Source organism: Varanus komodoensis, unplaced genomic scaffold (assembly GCF_004798865.1).
Source record: "Varanus komodoensis strain SLA01 unplaced genomic scaffold, ASM479886v1 scaffold11, whole genome shotgun sequence".
NCBI lineage: Eukaryota > Metazoa > Chordata > Lepidosauria > Squamata > Varanidae > Varanus > Varanus komodoensis.
In genome coordinates this window covers 5,896,550-5,921,986 of record NW_025335317.1, presented here as the reverse complement: position 1 = coordinate 5,921,986, position 25,437 = coordinate 5,896,550, and the positions used below count along the sequence as shown (strand labels likewise).

The 25,437-nt window shown below is 45.8% G+C and overlaps 1 protein-coding gene across 4 annotated transcripts in view; it reads right to left on the bottom strand.

The window, feature by feature from the left end:
- Positions 1 to 2,124: 2,124 nt before the first annotated feature.
- LOC123018332 (L-threonine dehydratase catabolic TdcB-like) overlaps positions 2,125 to 25,437 on the bottom strand; it is a 33,395-nt gene continuing 10,082 nt past the window's right edge. For all 4 annotated transcript variants that reach the window (XM_044420310.1, XM_044420311.1, XM_044420308.1 and 1 more), the window contains 8 exons: positions 23,583 to 23,824; positions 20,353 to 20,518; positions 18,384 to 18,480; positions 13,930 to 14,005; positions 12,163 to 12,288; positions 10,833 to 11,000; positions 9,916 to 9,973; positions 2,125 to 5,944 (listed from right to left, as the gene is read on the bottom strand). In XM_044420310.1, the coding sequence (XP_044276245.1) occupies positions 5,846 to 5,944; positions 9,916 to 9,973; positions 10,833 to 11,000; positions 12,163 to 12,288; positions 13,930 to 14,005; positions 18,384 to 18,480; positions 20,353 to 20,518; positions 23,583 to 23,824 (1,032 nt within the window). In that variant the 3' untranslated portion in view covers positions 2,125 to 5,845. The remainder of the gene's footprint in view (positions 5,945 to 9,915; positions 9,974 to 10,832; positions 11,001 to 12,162; positions 12,289 to 13,929; positions 14,006 to 18,383; positions 18,481 to 20,352; positions 20,519 to 23,582; positions 23,825 to 25,437) is intronic.

Below are 25,437 nucleotides of genomic sequence, written 5' to 3'. Positions count from 1 at the left end.
TCCAAATCAGGAGCGGTGGAACAGTTGTGTAATTGTAATGGTGCTTTTATAATAATGTAATGATTTATTCCCTGGGCAAATAGGGCACTTAGAGAGTTTAGGCACTGGCAAAGAAGCAGGAGTAATGAGGAGGAGGAGGAGGAGAAGGAGGAGAAGGCTGCCCCATTCCAACAGGGGGCAGCAGTGGCATAGAACCAAGCAGCCCAGAGGGAGTCCTGTAAGTACTATTTTTAAAAAAATGCAGGTATTTGCCAGTACTTGCATGACTGAGGTCACTTGTCTGACCTCACCTGGAATCCTGTGTCCAGCTCTGGGCACCAAGATTTAAGAAAGATGCAGGAAAATTAGAAAGGGTCCAGAGGAGGACAGCAGAAATTATCTATGTTTGGAAACACTGCCCTATGAGGAGAGGCTGAGAGAACTGGGCATGTTCAGCCTTGAGAAGAGGAGGGACCTATATCCCTGTATAAGTACCTCAAAGGCCGTCCCATAGAGGAAGGTCAAGATCTCTTCTTGCTGATGCCAGAGTGTAGTACACGGAATAATCCATTCAAGTTGCATCAACCCAGGTTCAGGCTAGATATCAGGAAAAGCTTCCTCACTGTCAGAGCAATACAACAATGGAACCCGCTGCCTGGAGAGGTGGTGGGCTCTCCCACACTGGAGACATTCGAAAAGAAACTGGACAGCCACCTGAGTGGGATGCTGTGACTTGGTGTCCTGCAACAGCAGGAGGTTGGACTCTATGGCCTTCATGGACGCTTCCAACCCTACGATTCTATGGTTCTGTGATTCAGAAAGCAGGATGGAAGGCTCCTGGACCCTCGTTCAGACAGTGGTCCAGACAAAGGTGATGGGCCATCCCACATGGCAGTCAAAATGAGCATTTCGTTGATGGATGAGTACCTTGAATTAGAACAATCTTGCTTGAGGTGTTCTCAGTTTCAGCCGGGCAATTAATATTTCCTTGCAAATGTGTGTCCGGATGAGCTGTGAAATTCTCTCTGGAGCCTTGGTTGACCTAGCTCAACTTTGCCCTGAAAGTGTGACCTCATTACATAACCAGAAACCTATTACTGAGCTCTTTGAGGATAAGGAGATCTACATAAGCCTTCTTAATGGCAATGAGATACTTCTTAATGACATTTCTTTAAGACTCACTTCCTCTCTTCCTGAAGCACCCACTAGCTGATATTTACCAGTCTATTTTTATGTCTGTTGCAATTACCTTTATCAGCTGATTGATCGATGGGGACCAGGTCATTGGGCGCTGTGGAAGAGTTCCATTGAACACACCAAAAGTGACTTTTATGTTGAATCAGACCCTTGGGCCAAACTCAGCTGTCCTAACTGGGTTCAGGTAATAGAGTAACTCAGACTCAAGGGCTGGGGGTGGATTGCCACTGAACTGTAGGCTGTGTTTGAAGCATGGTTAATTGTATTATCTGAACCACGCTATGCAAACAAACCATGGTTGATTCACCACAAACAAGCCCTGGAGAGAATCCATGCTGACTTATGAACTGTGGTTTGCTTGTGGTTGGCAAACCATTGTTGGCACTTGCAAACCACCGGGAGGAATCGCGAGCGCAGAGTACATGCCTTGTGCAGGATGGCTTGTAGAAGCGAATTACGGACGAGGTCAGCGCTGATTTTCATGGCTTTAACCTTGCAACCGTGTTCATCTCCATGAGCAAGGGTGGCTTGCCTAAAGGTGGGAAATGACTTCGTGGGACATGAGCTTCTCTTGTAGCCAGTCTCACTTTCTGTGCTCATTTTAATAGGACAGGAGGCAAAGAGTTCGCAAAGATGGCAAGAGTCTGGAATCCGCAAACCCCTTTGCAGCTTTGCAAAGATATCGACAAGGTGTCTTGTAGGTCCTGTGACTCTCCATTAGCTGATCACCTTGAAGGCTTCCAGACAGAATTAGGAAAACATTACTCTTCTGTTACTCTACAGCAGGAGATGCAATTACCTTTCCACACACTTGGGACCTTGCACTTTTCCTTTATGTTGATCCCGCTCTGTTCTATCTCTCCTAATGCACATTCTAGAACTGCTGAATGTAGGGGAAATGCCAGTTCACTTGGGTGGTCCTTCACAAAAAGACAAAATGCTGAGCAATCCTTCAAAAATAAGCCAATATCAATACTTTATTCAACCTTAAGCACTTGTTTCTTTAAACACAATTGCCCGTTGCTGCGGATTAAAGAAGTGTTTTAGCATTGAGCTTGGACTGAATCAATAAACTGGACTGGGAGGCCAGGGAAGCCATAGAGCTAAAATGACTGACTTGAAAAGTTGCATTCTTTCTTTTAAAAATAATATTGGAGTTTTACAGCACTATAACTAGGCAGATGCATAAGATCTGGCTGAATCGCAACCTGAATCGAGCTGATTCGGAGAGCGTCTGAGGCTACCCAAGGCAAAGAGGAATTCCTGGCATTTTTGAGGGCTGTGGAAAGACAGACAGTCTGAAAAGGGAAGGGCTGCTTTGGTTTCACTTTTCCACAGATGAAAACTGCCGGAGCAGCAGGGAAAGATGAGCAGATGACAGGACTGTTTTCTAATCACAGGAAACAATTAATCCAGGGCTTTCCAGTCACACTATTTGTGGTGTGGGGTCTGTGTCCTATAAAACCCTTTGCTCAACAGCGCAGTCTGCCGCTCCAGAGGAGCTGTTCTTGGTTCAGAGGAGCCAAGCTGGAAGGGCTCCGTTGTGAGACAGAGGAGTTTTTGTGGCTTGACTACCTTTGCAAACACTTTATCTTTAAATCCACATTCTGAAACCAGCCTTATCCCAGCTTCTCACCCACAAACCTTCCCTTTTACCATTCAAACCCCATTCCTTTCATTATGGCCTGCAGTTCTCGAAGGGTGCAATCCTATGCATGTTTAGACAGAAAAAATCCTGCAATTCTCACCATGCCAGGCTGGGACAGCCCAGAAATGTAAGGCTTTTGTTTTGCCTAAACATGCATAAGATGGTTCTCTAAAGTACATGCCCATATTTACTTACCTGGGAGAAAGATTAATTGAAAATGGGATTTAAGAATCAGCAGAATGCACAGAATTGCACTATCACTTTGAAATATGTTGCTTCTTCTCTTTTATTATTACTGTTATTTTTAAGCCCTGTTAGAGCGACAGCCACTTTTACCTACATCATCATTATTGTTCATTCACTGTTCTTTTTTGCTGAGTCTTCCTGTCTAGGAGTTTTAATTTTTTTAAAAAATTGCTCTGAGTGTGAATTATTTTGCTTATACACACACATAACTGTGATCGACCCATTAATGGGCAGCAAACCTCACACTTACTCACAGAAAGCTGTTTTGTGCTCTGCAACACTTCTGATTCCAGCCCAGTTCTAAACCTGCCTCTTCATCTTTCCTCCATATTCCAACCAACACTCCCCTGAACAGTTCCTTAATCCCTTTTCCTTTCAAGCAACCAATCAATCCGGATCCTTCCTCTAGCAGCTCAGTCTCTTTCTAATTTTGCTGTATTACATCTTAAGTTTTACATTTTATAGGACTCACAGGCCAGGGCCTTAAGCATCAGTAGCCTTATGTTTCACCCTAGAAGCTTAAGTTCCAATCAACCTGGTAGCCTAGGAGTTCTATCTGTTGATTCTTTTAAATTCCCTGTTAGGCTTTACTGAGCTGTTCTTCGCTCTTTGACTATGGATGTCGGAGAAATGAGTGGATTTCTACAAATCTGAATTGTGGATTCTGCAGTAGCCAACCTGTTCCGCATTGCATGGACGTTCCACATCATATGGAGACTTTTTAACTTTGTGTGTGTGTGTGTAGAGGGCACATGTGTCAAGACTTGCACCAAAGCACATTAGAACAAGAGGAATGAATCCTCGTGCATCTTTTAAAAAATCTGATTAAACAGACTGAACAAAATCCTTCCATCCCGAGCTTGGCCTTCCCTAGTTTCCCTCTGTGTGTCACTCATGTGTCACTCATGGAGCTGTGGGGCAGAGAGCCGTTGGGCACACGCATGCCAGTCTTTAACCGAAGTGTGCTGTGCCCAGCAACATGCAGCCGGCTTCTGGGGTGGCCCCCCTTCAGCCCACAGGGGAAGAAGCACTGCCGTGTGAGCTGTGTTGCTGCCAGCGCTGGGGATCGTGGGCCGTGTCCCCCAGGGACCCCCGGGGGCATGTCCCTCTTAGCTGGCAGGCAGGCAGGCAGGAGCTCTGCATGGAGGGAGGTTCACCCCGACTCTGAGGCTGTTTCTCGTAGTGGCATCCAGGCCCTTCCACAGCAAAGGGGGCTCTTCGAGGGAAGGGGGCAGGAGGGAGGGGCCCTGGCAATGGCCGCTCCGTGGGTGGGAGAGGCAGGGAGGGACTGCTTGCTTGGAAGGCCACGCCGTCCATGACTCCCGGGGCCTGGACAGAGGCCAGACCAGGCAGGGCTCCTGGGCCAGCAAGGAGGAGGCAGAGCATGGCTTGGGACCACTGGGGAGGCACGGCAAAGTCACGCTACCCCACCTGCCCACAATCTGAGCAAGAGGCTGCCTCCGCTCGGGTCATCCCCTTGAAAATGCAGCACCAGCTGTGCAGCTGGGGGGGGGGGTGGAAGTCCTGCAGCAAGCGGAAAGGGGAGGCTGGTGTCGGGGCTGCAGCAAGCTGGTTTCCCCTCCGAGCCCCCCGGTCCAAGAAACAGGCTGCTGTGTGGGGCAAGTACAGGCTCTCCAACGCACCCCCCCTCCCCCAAGGTGTTCTGCTTCTTCCATGCAGCCCCGCTGTCCCTGACCCACCCCAGTCTAACAGCACTTTCTATGACTTTCTGTGAGTAGAAAACAAACAAGGAGCCTGAGAACATTTGCCCTTTTCTCTGACTCCTGAGTCCCTGCACCTAACCTTTCACGATGCTGCAGGTCTCTGTGAGGGACGGCCTTTCGCACAAATGGCAAAAAATGCAGCAGGACGGAAGGGGAAGCAAATTGCTTTCAACCTCGTTCGCCCCACAGTGGAGTGCTTACATGCTACAAGATTCACTACACCAATCTACCTGAAACCTGGCCAGTTTCTTAGGTAGGACTACACCTGTCCTGCACCTCCTTTTTGTAGCAAGAGTTCACAAAATGGGGAGGGAAGCACATATTTTTGGGGAGAAAGGCTAGAACACATTTCTGTGAACTTATTTGCAAGGCAGAAAGTCATGTTTCCAGCTTGGCAGGCATAGAACAAGCAAAGCGTTTGTGAAGGAAACTGCATTGGGAAGCTCTTCCGTTACCCACAATACTTCTGGGCATGCAGAGGAAGGAAATATATTTACTATGAATTGGATAAGTCCCTTCCTCGAATTCTAGGATTTTATATTGTGGTAAAAGTTCACTTGGATCTTGGTAAAGTAAAGCCAAAGGTGAGTCAGGTAGGTGGGTTCATACAGAAAAAAAATATACATGCAAAGTGGATGCAAATGAAGGGGCTGGAGTACAGCTGAAACCATGCAGATGCTATGAAACGCTAAGCTAATCAAAAGATGTAAGATTATTCATTATCATTACAAAGGAGAGATGAGATTCATACTTATTTGGCAAGCTACTGAAAAGAGTTTTAACTGTTTAAAAGAGTTATAGCTGTTCCCTAACTTTTCAATTTTGCAGGTTTTAAGCTAATCAATGTTATAGTGCTTGGCTGCCATGCTATGTTTGGTTGTAAGCTCCTTGGGGCAGGGACCTGTCAAAGCTGTTGTTTCAAAAGCACCATGTGCACAGATGGCGTTACAGAAGGAAACAATAATAAGAACAACAGTAACAATATGCTTTCTCTCTGTAAACTTGAAAAAATAAATGAAAGATCTTGGAGCTTTTCAGTCAGCTGTGCTCATCACCGTTCCATCCATGTCATCATTGGGTAGCGGTCTATGAGGGTGTTTTTTAGCTGAGCAGTGTGGATTTTGTCTCTGGTCTCTGCGATGCAGGTGATCTGCGGGGAGAGGAAAGATTATTTTCATTTTGACGGATGGCGATGCACAGCAATACAATTGTTGGGACCCAGTTGACTCAGCCATGTGTGAAACAGCCACACACTGAAGCACTGCCATTGCAAGCACACACTTAGGCACACACACACACACCCAGACAGGAGAGCTCTAAAGTGACAGAAATGGTTTTCTAAAAGTTGATCACACAAAGTGGACACACAGACTCTTAAGAGAACATTCCCTTGACCAGAAATCAGGGCCTGCCTGCCTGCCTGCCTGCCTGCCTGCCTGCCTGTCTTTCTGTCTTTCTTTCCTTTGTCCACCCACTCAGACCAAAGACAGGTGTGCATAAATCACGCTTTGTAAGCCAAGATACCGTGCAGGTCTGCTTGGCTGGTGTGAGTTTTATCATGGACTCACTGCTGGTCTGGGAATCACAGGAGAGTCTGGCCAGCGTCACATTTCTAAAATGCAGACATTCCCCTGCATCTCCAAGTGCATGGGGCTTCCAGTTCCTTGGAAGTGAGGAAAATGCACTTTGTATGTGCTCAGAAAGACCCTGCTTCTCATTATTACCACAATGATTTCTTTGCTCAGAGGCTGCAGCTCTGGTGAAACTTGCCTCACCTTAAGCCTCGCTTTTATGGGTGAAAATGGTGAAATAGATATCGCAAGAGGTGAATGGATTTTGTTTGGTTTGAGCTTATTTTTAAATTTAAGGACCAGACAGGCTTAAAGAAATTTTGGAAGAATAGAGTCATTTAAAAAATAGTTGCCACACACTTCCACTACAGAATGTCAGGATAAATGGGTGCAAATTAAGAAAACTGTAGAACTGGGCACATATAAAAACACATAGAAAAGCAATGAATGCAGACATGCAAAGATCTCAGGTGGAGCATTGTAAAGTCCCCCAGTTGGCCAGTTGGCAAAAAGTTGCCATCCATGTGGAGCACATGAGCTCTCTGTAGAGTAAGACATTCCCAGGCTAGCCCTTATAATATTTAAACTTAGTTCAGCTCACAAGACAGTCACGATGCGTACAGCTCACATTTATAGTTCAACTCTTTCTCTGAGAACTGCCTGTTGCAAAGCAAACATCGTATCAAAATTCCGCCCTCTGGTCTCTTTATTCCACTGGGAGCTGCTCCACTCCCAGCGGCTCCAAGGGACGATGAAAGCTCAAAGAGGAGGGGTTGCAGATGGAATCAGTGGGCAAAGAAGACTCAGCTCTTCTCCTCCTACCTGCTGATTTCCCCCACAATTGGTAAGTCCCAAGCTTGCATCTGCAAACAACACCCACCATATTAACGTACAATCCCACCTTGGATGAATAGAAATTTAAGGGATGTTTGAGCAAGGACCTAGGCTTAGAATAATTCATTAGATATTTCTGCCTTTCTAGGGCTACTGGGAAGGAAAACTCCCTGATTGGAATAAAGAGGGGTTGCAGATGGAATCAGTGGGCAAAGAAGACTCAGCTCTTCTCCTCCTACCTGCTGATTTCCCCCACAATTGGTAAGTCCCAAGCTTGCATCTGCAAACAACACCCACCATATTAACGTACAATCCCACCTTGGATGAATAGAAATTTAAGGGATGTTTGAGCAAGGACCTAGGCTTAGAATAATTCATTAGATATTTCTGCCTTTCTAGGGCTACTGGGAAGGAAAACTCCCTGATTGGAATAAAAGATAAGCTAAATGTATGTAGGTATTTAGTTTACATATATTCCACCCTCCTGCCAACAGTGGCAGATGAAAAAGAAAACCTGAATTGAAGCATTACTCGAAAGCACATCCATTAAAATATAATTAAACACAATAAAAGAACAGAAGTTTTCTATTCAATCTGCTAATTGCTATTTCTACTTTTGGTTTCATGGCATCTGAACTTGACACAGAGAGATTTTTCCAATCCAACTAGCTGAAGTTGTGCTATCACAGAATTGTGCGAATGGAGAAGTCGAAGCAACTGAGAGAAATTTTATCCCATTTTCTTCATTCTTAAAAGTGCTTTGAAGAAACAGATGTGAATCAGGGGGATGATGTGGTCTAAAGAACCCATGGACAGCCATGGCTGAGGAATCACAAGTGCCCGATAAATACATCATGTGGACGAGTTGACAGACTGCACCCAACTCTTGAAAACCTCCTTCAGCAAGTGGGCAACCTCACACACAAAGGCACTTCGTGTGTGGCGCTTTGTGTGTGGAAGCACAATTGTGGCAGGACTGAGAGAAAGCCTTCCCGGGAACTCCAGGAGGCTCACAGAGGACAGTGCAGTTAAAAATAGGAATATCTAATCTTAAAGCTAGTTAGTTACTCCGGTGTGAAAAAGACAGGCAAAACTAAAACCACTAACTCTAGGAGAAAGCAACATGAGTTTTGGAATATGGAGGATAGCACCCATAGGAAGAGTTCCAGTTGGAGTCATGCATATAAGGCGGGGGGACCCCAAAAAACAAACAAAAATGTTTACAAAAAGTCATATATTTATTTTCACATAGTCCAGCTTCAGTCATCTTCAAGCACTCTCTGTTTGATCCAAAGCACTGATCAAGTTGTTTTTTCCACTGCTCAAAACAGGTTTTGAACTTGTTGATTTTGATGCTTCTGCTGTTTTTCGTTTCACCTCTTGCACATTGGCAAAGTGGTTCCCTTTGAGGACTTTTTTCATCCGGGAAAACAAACAAAAAAGTCGCATGGGGTGAGACTGGGTGAATAGGGAGAGTGGGGCACAAGGGTCATGCCATTTTTGGTCAAAAACTGCTAAAGACTCAGCTGAACAAAATTTCACCACCGCAGGTTGTTCATGGACATCAGCCATCATGAAATAGGCCAGAATATAATTCCTGGGGTTTTTTGGGTCCCCCCTGGAATAGTTTTGTTGTAAAAGCTCAACAAAAGCACAGAAGGCTCTATTGGGTACAAAATAGCATTTTCTGAAAGCCTTAATTTACTCTTTTTAAAAAGCAAGTTTCAAGTCCATATGGCTTTGAAAATATACAGAAGAGCATGTGAATTACATGATGTTATGTTCACTATGAGAAATTATGCACATTTGCTCAGTTTGCATAATTTACACAAGGGTTAGCATACAGTTTTTCTTTGCTGCAGAATGCAGATCTTTTGGAAACAGAATGTTAGTTTTTCTAGGGTAGTGTTCAAAGTACCATGATGATTTAATAGTGTTGTACTATGTGGTGTCCAGCACAGAACCTAAGTTTTTTTCCCCCCAACAAGTTATGCCTTTAGAAAAGAAAGTCTGCTTCTCATGAAACCAGGTACTTATCCGTAAAGTCCATCTATTTTCTAGCAAGCCAAATGAATTTCCCACGTATGTTTTAATATATTGTATGTATCCCTGCTGGCTATAAAAGCTCCAGAAATCTGGAACCAATTGAGAATTCAGCCATAAATATTCTTGTATGGCATTCTACCAACAGAATAAAATTAGACCAGTGGGAATGGTTAAAATGGTCCAGAGCTGGCCAAAATAACTTAATCCCTTTTGAATAAATGGTTTGCAAAGGAAAACAAAGCCACCTCGTTGGAGTTGCTCCAACCATCCACGTGAGCCAGGAAATGCCCCGATTTCCATGGGCGAATGTATAATGTCCAAGGAAAAGTTGGCTCATGAATTCAGACTTTTGTACATGGGCAACGAGAAAGGAAGGCTTGGAGCCACATACATCGCCCAAATCACCCAGTGCACCTTAAATGGATGTTCAGTCACCACCCATTTAAGGTGCACTGCTAGGCCCGTGTGGACAGAGGAAGGTCCTCCCCCGCTGAGGAGCCTTGGTGTGCCGAGTGGAGATGGTGGCAGTTTTTTCGGGAGATCTCCGGGAGGGGGAATTCTGCATTAGGTGATACTTGGCTTATGCGGACAGCTAGACATGGGGGATCTGTGCGAACTCAGACTGCTCAAGAACGGCTGGAAGGGGGTGCAACGGTGGGGTTTTCCTTACCTCGCTGGTGAATAGGTCTGATGTCTTGTACAGGTGTTCTCGGCTGATGTCTAGGACTCTGGAAGAAAGGCATGGTGTATGAGATTGGAACAGGTTGGATCATGGAAGACCCTGCCTGCTTGTTGAGAGGAATCTCTTTCGAGCGGGGAGTTAGGAGAAAGGATGGTGGGATTTAGAGGACTTTGAGGCAAGTCTGTCCCCGAGCTGCTTTCTGCATTGTCTTCCTTAAAGATGGCCCACCTGCTCCTGTTCCTGAAGGTCGCAACTGACCGCAGCCCTCCTAGCACTAAATGGAGAGCAGCTCCAAACTGGGGATGGCCAGCGATTTGGATGGGTTAAAAAGTGGATTGGACGGATTCAAGAGGGGGAGGCTGTTGGTGGCTACTGGCCTCGCTGGCCATGGGTTGCCTCCTTCACCAGGCAAGGGAGCAAGGAAGGGGAGACATGATGGAGGTGTTTAAAATAATGCGTGGTGCAGACAAAGTGGAGAGGGAGACACTCTGATCTGAGGTCAGCCCATGGGAGGTTCATGATAGATCGAGGGAAGGACTTCTCCACACAGTTCCACTAGACTGTGCCACAGGAAGCGGTGGCGGCTGCCATTTCTGATCGTGGCTCCAGACTGCCACTGTTCCTCTTGCTTTAATTTATTGTTGCTGTTATTTTCCCAAAACTATTTTTTTAAACGCCCTTCACTGGATCGAAGCATTTCAAAAAAATGTGTCAGCTACTGCTTTTCTATCAACATGCTACAGGCCACCTTGAGAGAGACAAAAGAGCAATTTGTCCCATAAAATAAATGCATTCCTCTGTTCTTTCTTGCTTCTCTGGGCACAACGTTTCTCAGAGACATGAACTAGAAGAGGCATGCCAGCAGGTGGTTTTCTGAGCTCCCTGTCCATGTTGTTCTTGAATACCTGGCTTCCTCCCGAGCCAAGATCTCCAGCAGCTTTGAAAGATCTCCTGGACAGTCCGAGATCAGGATGGAGAACTTGCAAACTCTGTTATCAAGGGTGAGCGCACGGTCCATGCACTGCCTCATCAACGGTAGCTCCAGGTTGCCACTGCAGACGGCAACAGCTACTCTGGAAGGGGAAGGACACAGAAAGAGATCGCCAGATGTTCCTCTGCACAAGGGAAACTCTTCTACTGGCATGGCCATCCATCTGAAGATGCTGGATGGTGCCTCCTTCAACCAACCACTAGGCTTCTCTTCTACCAAATATCCAAAGTAAAAGTCGTATGAGATGGGTTTCCATATCTCCCTGCCAATAAAAGCCAGTTCTTGGTTTCCTTTCCTTTGAAGTGGCTCCTGGGTGCTGAGCTATGAGAATCAAGCAGGAGGGATGTACAGGCAGGAGGGCAAACGGTACGGACTGCACTCTAGTACATGACTAAGATGGGGCGATGGTTCCCCCTCGCTGTCCCTTGTGCATGCAGAGCTGGCAATCGGGTGGTTTGCCATCGTTGCTGTTTAGAGAAGACCTGCAGTAATAAAGCCAGTGAGGGCCACTCTTGCACTGGCAGTTCCTCCCTCAGGTTCCCTAGAAGGGACACCGGGGGCAGCCCCTCTAGCCTACCCCAGGAGGGGGAGTCCCACCATGCTGCAGTTCTGCACCAGGAAAGGTGCCAACCACAGATGGAGCCCTCCTCCAGGTAGGCCCAGGGCTTCTCTCGAAGGGCCCATGGCTGTGCGCCCATGGGCCCTCACCCATGGAAGCCAGCAGGTCCTTTTCATCCACCCTCATCCTCCAGCCACCCCCTCCCCTGTGTCTTCCACTGCTTTTTTCAGGAGAAGGAAAGGCAGCCATGTTCCTGCATGCCACCAACATTCACTACAGAAACCTAGAGAAGGTTGCAATTCTGCTCTGTACTGGAGCATCACCTTGTGTTGTGTTATGGAATATGTCAGAAGGCATGAGGAAAATCCTCGTGGGAAGGGTTAAATGCCAGGTAAATGGCGCCAGCATGAACGAGATTTTATGGAACCTGTCCTGAAACCTGCCCCAGGCTGAATCAGCCCACCTTGCTCCACTGACACCAAGAGAAGAAGCCACACAGAGCAGCAAGGTCTTCTCCTAATGGCTTGGAGGCCAATGGTCTTTTCATTCTGGATGTGTCCTGCCCAAAGGTAGTGCATCATTTGGGATCCCAGATGGGAAACGGAGTGCATACATGGTCCCCTTTGCACCCAAGACGTGCTGCTAGCTCTCTTTCCCTTTGCTAGCTGCTTCGGCGTTTCTGTACCTTTTACCCTTTAACTCCGGAAGCTTCCCGGCGACGAGGGCTGCAAGCCCGATGGCTCCTTCCGCGTCCACAGTAGCCCGCTCGTATTCCAGCAGCCTCAGCATGGAAAGCAGAATGTCTGCTTCTCTGAGCAGTGAGAAGAACGGTGTCAGCAAAGAGGGCTTCCTGAAGCACACATGCATCTCACGAGATTCAGAGGGATTGCGCTGATGTCAAAATGAGACTGAGCCAGAACCGGTCACTTCTGGTTTCTTTTTTCTGAATGACACAGAGCACTCACTGTTTCTATTTCTCTCCCGCTCCCTCTTTGGAACGAACTCAAGGAGCCGCATGCGGCACCTGAGCCTTGCTTTGGCCAACCCTGTGATAGGGCATTGGTCTGATCCAGCAGAGCTTCTCCTGTGTTCGTATGAGTTCTGCTGTCCCCTCTTTCATTTCCTTCGTAGTTCCTGGGCCCAGCTGCCCATATCACCACCTCTTAATCCTGTGCGCTATGGTGACCCATTACTTTGTCCATGATGTCACAGAATGCTGTTGTCACATATGACTATGATGTCATAGCTTGCCACAGACAATCAGATTCAATACGTTCTGGAAAAAAAAACAGGGCTCTGGACAGTGAGCGCAAGGAAGTCCACAGGTAGAAAGGCCAAAAAGGTGCCAAGAGGCAGACACAAGAGAACTTTCCGTGAGAGACCCTTCCATGCAGCCCTTGCAGAAATTCTAGTTCTAGTATGAGCCCTCTCTCCACGCTTCAAGCACCAACTGGCACCATCGCCCGAACTAACCTTGAATTCTAGCATCTGCCTGGAAAAAAGCTAATTTAAAATCCATTTAACTAAATGCTGTAAGGGAAAGGGGGCTTTATATGATGGAATTCCTTTAGTGTTCTGATTAACTGGATGAAATAGCTCAAGCACTGCATAAAAACAAGCTGATGAGCTATTTCCACATGTATCTTAGGTAGAAAAAAACCCTTTGGACTACAATCAGACATTTATATGAAGTTCTCCACACTTGTATCAATCTTTGTACTTCATCCCATGATACACATGTCAGGCTGCATGTAAGAAAATACTCCAAGGGCCCATCCAGAATACTTTGTAATACAACCAGAAGGATATAACAGAAAGAGATAAATCTGCCCCCCCCTTTTTTCTTTTTCTCTTAAGAAACTCTAGCACTTTCTGAAGAAAGTCATTCACATGGACCAGTGGAGTCTGCAACCAAGTTCTCCATATGTCCAGCCTCTGGTGATCAGAAATACTGGGAAAAAACTTCCAGCCCCAGCTGTGAGTACTGATTCACAATTCAGAGTTAAATACAAGAAGTCAAAAAAGACAAAGCACACAACTGGTGCCATCAATTGCCAACACCAATGCACATGTTTAAAATGGCCAGATTTTTCTGCAGGAAACACAGAAAGAGGAAATTTGGGGATTTAACTGTGCCCAGTAGGGCCCATGCCTCCAAGTCCTAATATTCCAAGTCCCTTCCAAGTCCCACGTTGACTTATGACGCTTAAGTAAATCCTTTGCTGTTCTCACCACAGAACTATTTCTGGCTATTGGCATCCTGCCACCCACAGGTCACCTTTGTGCAATCTGTACCACAGAAGCGCTTTCTGCTTTTCAAATCAGATGCTTTTTTTGTGACCGAGCTAGAAAACTAGGTGGCAAGTTGGCCCATAGAATCACCTGGAGGTGCTCTTAAAAGACGCCGCACTGGGTAGCTATTCTCACAGAATTATGCATTTCCTGTACTTACCTCACTGTTACAACCTTATCGACAAATTTCCCCGTCAGCTGCAAAGAATTCGTACCAAAACAGGGTCCACTTACTTCTGTAGGTAGAAGTGGCAAGTAAAAAAAATTAGTTGTCTATTTGCCTCACTAGTTGTAAGGACGAATAAAGCCATTGCTGTATTTGACCATTTTGCACTATATTCTACCCCAGCGAGGGAGCAATCCAAGCCCGGTGGACGGTGTCCCGCAGGGGTGGTGTGAGTGAGCAGCCGGCCAGGGCTGGCCCCCTGAATCTTTCACTTGGGTCCCCAGATCTGGGAGGCCGCCTGCCCATCCCTGGTCCACACCTTTCTACAAGCAGAGGTGTCCTTAGGAGACAGCCAGAGTGGTGTAGTGGTTAAGAGTGTGGAACTGGGACTCAGGAGATCTGGGTTCAAGTCTCTGCTCAGCCATGGAGCCAACTGGGCGACTTCAGGCCAGTCACAGACTCTCAGCTCAGCCCACCTCACAGGGTTGCTACTGTGGGGATGAATGGAGAGGACGAGAACCTTGTAAGTGTCTTGGTTCTTTCACAAGAGAAAAATGGGCAGCCTATCCATGCAAAATACTATCAGGGTGCCTCAATAGCAGCTGCGAGAAAGGTTACCCGGGTTCAGAAAGGAAAGATCCTTTATTCATTGCTTGCTTGCTTGCTTGCTTGCTTGCTTTTATATACCATCCCATTATTGAGCTCTTTTGCTTTGAACCTCAGCAGTTTATGGAAAGATCACTGAGGAATCCCTGCAGTTACTCACAACAGCATGCTACTGGGCAGCGGTCTCCACCATCATCTACCAGTTTTTAGAACATGCAACAGAGTGTTTTATAGATTCTGAGTCACATGGGCCATTGAGGACAAAATAAGGGGAACACAGTCAGGAGAAGGTGAGAGGTCTGCAGAGGGGGCTCAGTACAATAGCATTTGATTGCAGGAGATTAACATAAAGGTCACTGAGGCACAGGGATTCTTGTGGGTCTTGGCATGCAAATGAGGGGGGTTGCAATGCTGTTAACCTGGCAGCCCTATCAGTTCTTACTGATCAGCAAAACAACCGCCCTGGCAGCCTCTAGGCAAGCCATCTGTTTCCACTTCTTAAAGTAACAGCAAATGCTAAACCGGAACCTGCCTTGGCATTGGGGTGCCTTCTGAGAAATGAGTTATTTTATTTGTTTTTGATTGTATAACACAAAGGCACATATAAGCAACGTTATCCTGCCAAGATGTAGCTGAATATTCCCAACAATACTAATATTAATGTCCCAACACAGAGATTCTAGAGCATATGGAAAGAAGCACACCCAGGACCATGACTCAGTCTTGATCTGTGACCCCGGACCCCTCTCAGCCAGTACAGGAAGCACTGCTAGGGAAGTAGCCTTGGAGAGGGAGAAGGGGGACCAGGGAGGAGACTGGAGAGGCCCGTGGTGTGGAAGTGGTGTGTTTTATGGGGAGGAATGAGCATGGACTGGCCTTGAAAGGAGCCATCCAAGCAACCAATAGCAATACGCTAGACGCTGCGAGAAAGGTGCAGGGGAGCCGGGAACCACCCAAGTACCCTCTTGCCCTGGATTGACCTCCTGTCATACCAGGAAGCCCTGCAGTTCCTGGAGGGGGGCATGAGAGCTTTGCTTGCCGATGGATGATTTGCATCCATATTCCATGAACGCATGTATTCACTAAACCGTTCATCATCTTTGACTCTAGGGGTTGCATGTTTCCTGATGCTCTTCAGTTCTAAAGCAAGGTACCTTGCTGTAGAATTGGACCATACTCCTGGGACATTCCTACAAGCCAAAAAGCCTGCCATTGTATTTTTATGACTTTTTAAAAAGCCATGTGCAAATGTCAAATGGGAGGTTGAGAAGATCTCTTGCACTGTTCCTCTCAGGCTGCCTAGGAAGGCCATAAGTCTCCAAGTTTGGGGGCTGGCAGGCATCTCCTAGAAAGTCCCACAAAGGGTCATTGGCATGGTAGTAAGCCACCAGCACAGAGTTTTGGGCACAGAGGGAAGAGTTCCTAGTTATTCTCATCTGATCGACTCAGGACTAGAGAAGGAGCCAGCAAAAGAGGTGTGGAAAAAGCAGAGGATTAGGAAAACAAGGCAGCAGCCCAGGCTGTGCATTAGCCAAGGAAATAAGGGCACAGGGTGTCCTGAGAAGCAGATTAGAAGAAGGAATCGAGAGGAGGAAACTAGGAGAGAGAATCCATCCCCTGGGAGGTGTTCATGGCCAGGAACTAAAGAGGTGAGAAGGACCAAAGCTTACACATGGATTTGAAACAGCCAGCCAAACCATTGGCTCTAGGACTCTGGCTTCAATGTAGAATAATTATTTAGGAAATGTGGCTTACATGTATCTACAGCAAGAGTAGTTCACTGTGGAATTTACTGTTTATAAGCTTAAATCACTGCCATAAAACAAACACATGAAGGAACAACAGATGCAGGATTGAGGGAGTGCTTCTGGGAAGTAGGATGGATTAGCCCAACCGATGGGCAGATCCATCATCCTGAGAGCTGCAAAGCCACTTAACGTGTAAATAAAATGTTACGACATCATGAGGCTTAAGTCCAAGGGAATGCTGTGCAGAGTTTCTTAGCCTTCCCTTCATTTTATGTTTGTTTCTTTTTGTTTTTAATTGAAAGCAGCCCTGTGGTAGGCAGCCTTTGAGACTGAGCTGACCTAGTTAAGCAGAATCCCTGTACCTCCAGAACTTTTCCAGCTTAAATTCAATTCCTTCAAGCTGCTCCCCTCCTCGCATCCATTGTTGAGAAAACTATGGAAAAGCTACAATAACCTTCTGTCTTTTCCCCCTTGTGGGAAAAGGGGTGGTTTTACCCCAAATAGAAGTAAAGGATAAAGGGATCAGCAGTCTTTCTCTCTTCATTCTTCTTCCCCTCTGGGCTTTTCTACAAAAAGCTGCTAATCTGCTCCATGTCCTTTGTTTTTCTGCAGAACTCCGATTTGTTTCCTTTCTTGCTTTTCCACCACATAACCTCTAGGTGGCACTGTGGTGTAGCAGAACCTGCAAATATGTATCGAAAGACTTTTCTTCCTCTCTCAGAAATAATACCTTATTTTTCCTACTCTAAAAGAAGTTCACTGAAAGTGCTGTTTATACACAGAAGTAAAACTGAAGGGTCACAGTGTTGTCTAATTGTCATGACTCACAAACAACCACAGAACGAGCCCACAATAGAAAAGCTTGTTATCAGGATGGATATTTCTAGAGCTTAGGAGCTTTCCTCAACCCTCTTGTGAATCTAAGCATTATAACTGACCCTCACAAAGATGGGGAATTGAAGTGAAACATTCTCCTCCTGTTCTGCTTCACAATCCACACATTTTTCTCCAGTAAATAGAACGATTGTTCCATGACATTTCAGCCTCCTCTCCCACTGTCTTTTTCATTTTTTTACTCGGAGAGTCATGCAAAAGGCATCGGGTCAGTTACTTTCCAACTTAACTGAAGCAGGTGAGGAGTGAAATACTGCATGTGAGTAAATGACCAGAAATGGGGAGCTCTTGTTTAACAGGCAATATTTTGCAATAGGTCAGGGAAGAATGGCCATTGCCCAGGTCGGTAGGATCCTATAGGAATTAACAGTGGAGGTTGTTACAGATTTCAGATCCTGGTCCCATGCAACATAGCCAAGTTCAAACAATAATCCTTAAAAGAATCTCATGTTTTACATTATACTAGAGCAGAAGTGAAAAATGTTTGGGCCACAGCTCAGCACCTCAAGCCTGTTCTAGCCACCTCCAGAGTCTCAGTTTCTGCCACTAGCAAAAAAGAAGAGGAAGGGAGAACAACACTCTCGGAAGAGGCACCGTCATTTCTGCCCCAGCAGCTCCATTCCTGGGACATCCACGAAGTCATGTCTTCCTGGGGTGTTCCAGGACCATTCTAGAAAAGGGGTGCTTTGGCAGGAATCATAGAGTTTTTCCCTCTCTCTGCTTTGGGTGACTGGGGTGAGAAGGAGGTTTTGGTGCCTTGATGTGGTGACATGGAACAAAGTCTGTTGTTGAAAGACCGAGATCTGCTGCCAAGCTTGTCTGGGAGACAACACACACTTGCTTGTGGCCCACTGTCCCAATGGACCTTGATCTGGGCAGCCCTTTGAACGGAAAAGGTTGTGCATCCGTGCAAAACACACCTAGTTTGTTTGTTTTTTTAATAATTGTGGGCTTGATTGGGGTGTGTTTGTGCCCATTGTCAGAATAAAGCAAACAAGCCAAGAAAATAGCCACTGTGCATATTACTTAGAAATGTGGTTTTTCATCATATCTGTTCTGCAAAAACATGTAAGCAAAATTGTATCCAGGGGCAAGTTCTCAGAATACCACATCTACATTAAAGGGGCATCTGAACAGATGCTGTGGCAGAGGTATATCACGAAAGGAAACATCATAAACAGACTTTCCAAAGTCTCTTACCTCTGTAAAACTGATGACTGCCTTGAGTCTGGTCTTCTGAAGCATGGCCAGTCTTAAATGATTGCTGCAATACCGGAAAAGTCTCTGACTCCACACCCTGAGAAGAAAGAAAGAAACAAACAAACATGAGTTATAGTTTAGCATTTGAGTTCTGTTGCTGTTTACCATGACATCTCCAGACCTTGGTTTAGTTCCTTTGGTTACCTAACTTAATAGTTTCCAGATTTTGTATGGTCAAGGAATCCCTTCCACTTTGACTCATGCTGAGAAACTTCTGCATGTCTTCCAGGAAACTCTTCACATGGTGGAAGATGGTGGGTTATGCATTGGAGTTCAAAGCTCACATACAAACAGGTCGTACCCTGAACTAGACATATCTCTGAACAAAACACATCCCCAGCTGTTCTTAGATACCAAAATCTGCATTGCTGAATACCTTCAGGACCGACAGCTACCCATTATAGTGGTTGGACTCCAATTCCTATCTTCCTTCACCATTGGCTATGCTGATGGAAGCTGCAGTCTAACAACCTCCATTCTGTGCTCATGGTGTCCAAGGTACATGGAGGAGTTATGATTATTACATTGCATTTCTCTCTTGACTGTTTTTCCTCTTGAAAAGAACCCAAGGTGGCCTGCCTAGCTCCACTGTATCCTCAGAACAACAACCACCTGAGGTAGGTTGGGCTGAGAGTTGAGTGACTGATCCAAAATCAACCCAGCTTTCCCGGATCTCCAGTCCAGCTCTCCAAATCATCACACCACAGTGGCTTTCAAACCACCTGGAACATGCATGGTCAGGCCCTCTGCTGGTAAGTCAGTTTGAATTTCCTTCTCTCAGAACTGCCCAGCTCTGGTTCTGAAATGTTTCTTTTATCTCCAGGTGGCTGGCACAGCCTAGACAACACTGACCCGCAGTATGCATATCTGAGCTGAGTTTTCACAAGTTGCTTTGGTGAGTTAAAAAAAGTTTTCATTAGCTAATTGCACCTTTCATTTGTAAAAGCAGCTGGCTATTTCTGCAGTTCAGTCTGATCCTTGGGTAACAATACACAGTTGGAAAAAGGATTTGATTTAGTTCTTTTGCCTGATGGGAGGGTCAGCCTTACCTACACCATGGACAGCTGATTTGGTTTTTAAGTTTAAAGGAAACTCTAGAAAGGGAGCATCGTTCGCAGTACATAAAAGTCATGAGCTGGGATTCCCATGTGACCAGCTTAGAAGTAAATAAATATCAAATAAAAGTCATGAAATATGTGGATGCTGACAGAATCCCTCTGAGGAATGTCCTACCTTGCAGCGTTAGAGGTGAGGAGAGACCTCACTTAACTCTCACTTCCATCTCCATTATTAAAAAGAAGAAAGAAAACATTTACGGTTGCATTTTTTATGGACTGAAAACATTTTCACCCTGATCTGCATCAACAGCTGAAAGATCAGTGGAAGCCCCTTTTGCTTCTAAGGGATTTGTGAACGAGTTTCCACATTCAGATGAAATCAGGGAACATAAAATTGGAAACGCCTGATGCGAACGAAGTGGAACATCGGAATGCACACGCTACACCTTTCTCCACTCTCACTGCCTTGCTTTCAGAGGAATGCAGAGTTATGCTTTACACATGATTGTTAATTAATTGCTTCATTGTCTGTGATCTATAAGTCCATTTAGTTGCACCATCAACAGGAAAAATGCACTAACTGCAACTTCCAAAATACGAGGAGTCTTCAAAAAGTTTCCACACTTTTATATTGTATAAATACATTTATATATCATTTATACATCATTAATAACTGACGGCATTAAAAAGTTAGTACGACGCTGGGAAAAATGCATCGCAAAGGAAGGTGACTATGTAGCAAAGTGATGTCATTTGTTTTGGAATTCTTAATAAATAGAGTTTTAAAAAGTGCAGAAACTTTTCAAAGAGCCTTCCTACATACACAGATGCTAAGTTGTACAGATGCTTACGATTACAGAAATATGTGGGTTCAAATGCTTCAGGGCAGCAGCGGAACCTGCTAGTAACCCACAGTGGGCCCCTGCCGGGAAAATGACTGCATCCAGTTTTGGCACCTGTTCATAGATTTCCAGCCCCATGGTCCCCAGCCCAGACAGATAGGCAGCACTGTCCTCCCTGCAAAAGCAAGCACAAGAAAAGATTTGCCCTTCAGCAAGGAGTGGTGTCTTGGCGGTTCGCTGCGAAAGAACAATCCAACCCTGATTCAGCCTTCACGGGCTTGTTGTTAAAACAGTTGCATACACTCCTGGCATGCGAATAACCTCTTCACGCTTTTCAGTATGCAGGATCCGTGCCTTCGAGTGCTGGATGAACACATTCCTTGCTTTTGTGTGTTTTGTTCATGAACGGCCAAGCTGTTCCGGGGTACAGGGCACTGAGAACCCCGAAAAAGGTCTGAAAACCCCGCACTGCTAGTGTTGTTGCAATGCGGTGTTACTGAGGGCTCTGACACCACAATATACACCAGATTTAGAACTATTAATGATATTAATATTGTTGTTGTTAGTCGCGAAGTTGTGTCCGAGCCATTGCGACCCCATGGACAACATTCCTCCAGGCCTTCCTGTCCTCCACCATCCCCCGGAGTCCACTCAAGCCCACACCCACTGCCCCAGTGACCCCATCCAGCCACCTTGTTCTCTGCCGTCCCCTTCTTCTTTTGCCATCTATTGTTCCCAGCATTAGGCTCTTCTCCAGGGAGTCCTTCCTTCTCATTAGGTGGCCAAAGTATTTGAGTTTCATCTTAATATTAGTATCATATTAATAATATTAATATTATTAATAATATTTCTATACTGCCCAGTATTCAAAGCTCCCTGGGGGTTCACAACAACAAATCAAATGCAGTAAGAATACAATAATAAAACAGAATAATACTTATTATTAATTATATTTCTATCCTGCCTTTTTTTCTTTCAAGGAACCCAAGGTGGCTTACATCATTCTCCTCCTCTCAGTCTTATCCTCACAACAACAACCCTGTGAGGTAGGTTGGGCTGAGGGTCTGTGACTACCCCAGAATCACCCTGTGAGCTCCATGGAGGAATGGGGACTCGAGCCCAGACCTCCTGAGTCCCAGGCCTGTGCTCTTAACCACTATACTGGACTGGCTGTCATAAAAGTCATAAAAATACAATTCAGCCTTTCAGAACCAAATTTCCCTTCTTTCTGCAGACTAACAAAGAGGTTTTGCAGCTCTTTGAAGGCTTATATACGTTCCTTCCTTCATCTCCTTCCTCCTGTCGCTCTTTTTTGAGAAGTTCCCTGAGAGGGGGCACAGCACTCGTGCAAAGTGGGATTCTGGTAGGATTGAACAAAGTCCGGTTTCTTTTTCTCCCCCGATGCACCTGATCCAGAACCTAATTAGAACAGTTTTTAGAGGAAAGGCTGGTGAGGTCTGGGAAATGTATGCCCACCTCCTCTTCCCTTAGGCAGAGGGTCAGCATGGGAACCCTATATGAAGCCCTGAGGGACCCTCTGAGCATGTACAGAATGCCTTTTCTGCCCCACCAAGCAGCTGTACACACAGCTCTCAAGGACACAAGGCAAAGCCCTAGCACCTTTCTTTAAAAATCATTCCACCTCCTTTCACAAGATTCTCAGAATACAATCCATTAAAAGTTTCTCCCTCATATGCACATCTTCTTACTATTTATCCTTGTTCCACTGCTCATCTTTTTGCCAGTACGCTATGCCGGAAAGCACCCACTTGTTTTCAGCCCTAGTGCTTGAAAAGTGAGGGAAAAGCTGATCTTGCTTCATATGTGACAAAGACGCACTCTTAAATTAGCCCAGACCACCCTCCTTGCAAACCATCTGAACTGACATCAATTACTGTATTGATTTAGGAAGCAGACAAGGCTGAAATAATAAAAGGGCACCAGAGGGTATATCTTTATTTCTCACTTGGTTCAAGTGGTATGGTTCCCCATAAATAATAACAGAGAGTAAAATAACATCCGACAAGTTCTAGTTTGATGGGGCCGCTGAGAATTCTCTCTCAGAGATCCCTCATCCCCTTGCCGGACTACAATTCTCAAGATTCTCTGCAGAAGCAAAATTATTATCCGATCAGGATAAGTCTATGATACAGAAGTGCTCGTTGTCTAACTTTTTCCTCTCAGGAAGTTGTCTGCATCGTCTGGGGTTTACTCTAAATGTTGACAGATCAACTGGATGGGTATATAGCCAACAAAAACTTCAGCTGTAGTTCAGCAGAGAGCTCCAGGGTCTTTTGGTATTGCTCTTGGCATGTCTATTCCACTCTTGCTTTCTGCTCTTATAAATAAATGCAAGCCATAGAAACTGGATTGTTTTGAACCCCCACCCCACCCACTGCCTCATTCCAGTATGAGGGCATAGTCAGCTTTGGATTTAGGATAGTAAGGAATTTGCAGGAAACAACAGCGTTCAATTTAGCCTGTTTTGCAAATTCAAAGCAGATCAACACAGCGTAAGTCTTTCCACCCTCTCAAGCCAGAATCTGATACCTTAATTCAAACTTGGAAAGCCTCTCTGAAGGCTACAAGGAGGATTTAAAGAGGCCTAATTTTTAACTAGTAAAATGGGTTCAGTAAACAAATTATGAATATACATGAGAAGACAAGTTTTAAAGCGGGGATAACTCTATCGGAGCTGGAAAAATCAGAAAGAGCTGCTTAGAAAGGATTATTTTCTCTGGTTTACTAAACTGCAGTCTGATGAATTAATGGGGTTTTTGTAGAAAATACATTTGGAAACTCTTTATTCCATCAAATGGATAAACCACGCAAGATACTTACTGCTTTTTGCTCGTGGCTGGCAGAAAGGAAAATATTCTAATTCCAAGGCATCTCAGCGGTACTGTGACCCAAAGCATGGCCAATACATGCATTATATTTTCCACTCAGAGAAACACAAACACAAAAAGCTTCCCTCCCTTTGTATTTGGAGTCAGAGCACCACATTTCATTCTTCTGGAAGCCCAGCTTGAGCCCAGATCTGGGTGGACTGCAGGCTAAGCCAGCTGGCTGGCAAAGCCGATCCCACAAAGCGGGGGCAGAAGCCCCCAGACTGCTTCCGACCAATTTGCAATAGCCACATGTAACAGCCATGGACTGAAACAGCAAGGCCAAATACCCATGCAACTACAAGCAATTGTGTTAAACCGAATCCAGCTTTACACTAAATATCCGCTTACTCTTCCAGGTACAGGTAGCCGTTTTCTTGGGCCAGCCTCTTGGCGTGAAGCTGGGAGTCTCTCACTGTGGAACCGTAGGAGATGACCATGGCACCGTAATCCCGGCACATTTTAACTTGAGCTGGCGAGGTGCCAGTGGACATGATGACAAACACGGGGATTTGGTGCTCCGAAGCGTGATAGGCCACGGCCATGGAGAAGCTGCTGTCCGAGGCAACGATCACTCCCTTTCTTTGCTGATCCTGCAGAACAGAAGCCATAAAAAGGGAAATTAGCTAATAATGGGACAGCAACCTTGTTGGAGGGGAAGCTGGAAGGTGATTGGCCAGACTGCCTCTTCAAACAGACCAATGGCAAACCAATGGCCAAACCCATCCATCCCCTCCTCAGAGGCTTCTTGTCTCTCTGGGGGACCAGATTTGCGCTGAAGGACCATTCGCCAATGGTTCCTCGCAGAAAGTCATGAAGCTTGGATGGGACCCAAAGAAGGACAGCGCTGGGGCCCAAGAAAAGAATAAGGGCTGTCCCCAAATGAAGTTGTAAATATGATTATACAAAGACAGCATCTTCAACCCAGGAAAGAGAACATTTTCTGCCCAAGGGCCGAAGTGATGCTGACCAAGCATGGCACCCAAAGTGAAGCTGCACCCCAAATTCAGTGGGACACCCCTGCAGCAGGCATGTGCCCTCAGTGTGATTGTCCAGACCCAGTTCAGTGACACACACTCATATCACTGTCTATGTATGCACACAGACTTCCCCACACGTGTATTCACAGAAAGTGTTTCTCAGCCACAACCAGGCAATGGGGGACTTGAAAAGCCAGGCCACAGAGAGGGAGGGGGCTTTTGGGGGAGTGCCAGCCCTGGGGAAGGAAAAAATGACTCTTCCACTCACCTCTTCGGTGGCATGTGGCCCAAACCATCCCGCACACTGTAATTGGGCATTTAAAAAGCCTCCATTGACACCAGAGGGGAAGCAAGATGGAGGGGAGGTGTGCCTCGGGTTGGGGTAGGAGCATAGCCCTCTCCTCCCCGGCACTGGCCCCCACTAACCCCAAATTTAAATTACGATATACTATGTCAGCACTGGAGGCGTTTTTTAAAGCCTAATTTGCAATATAAGAGGAAGAAGAGAAAAATGGCTTATTTCTGATCAGTGGGAAATTCCCTGCCTCTCCTTTATCAATCAGCCAAGCAAATTGTGCAAAGCTTTAGATACAGATGGAAATGAAATAGGGCGATCCTGAAATGCAAGGCATCATAACTCCATGTAGGATCAGATCTACAAGGGATGTGTGCACAAGCCATGCAACATATCTGATCATTTGGAGAACTCTGCATGGTCCAGTCAATTCACCCATTTTCACACATGAACATTCATACATCTGTAACTCCAAAGAGAAGCTTTTAGCGAAGTATCCTGCTGAAGAAAAGTTAATGAAAGCGTTATTCCACTGCATGTTGTTGCTGCTGTTCAGTCACAAAGTCATGTCAGACTCTTTGCAACCCCATGGACAACATTCCTCCAGGCCTTCCTGTTCTCCACCATCCCCCAGAGTCCACTTAAGCTCACACCAGCTGCTTCAGTGACTCCATCCAGCCACCTCATCCTCTGCCATCCCCTCCTTCTTTTGCCACCTATTGCTCCCAGCATTAGGCTCTTCTCCAGGGAGTCCTTCCTTCTCATTAGGTGGCCAAAGTATTTGAGTTTCCTCTTCAATATCTGGCCTTCTGAAGGGCAGTCAGGGTTGATCTCCTCTAGGACTGACCGGTTTGATCGTCTTGCGGTCCAAGGGACTTGCAGGAGTCTCCTCCAGCACCACAATTCAAAGGATTGAGGCCTTTGAATTGTG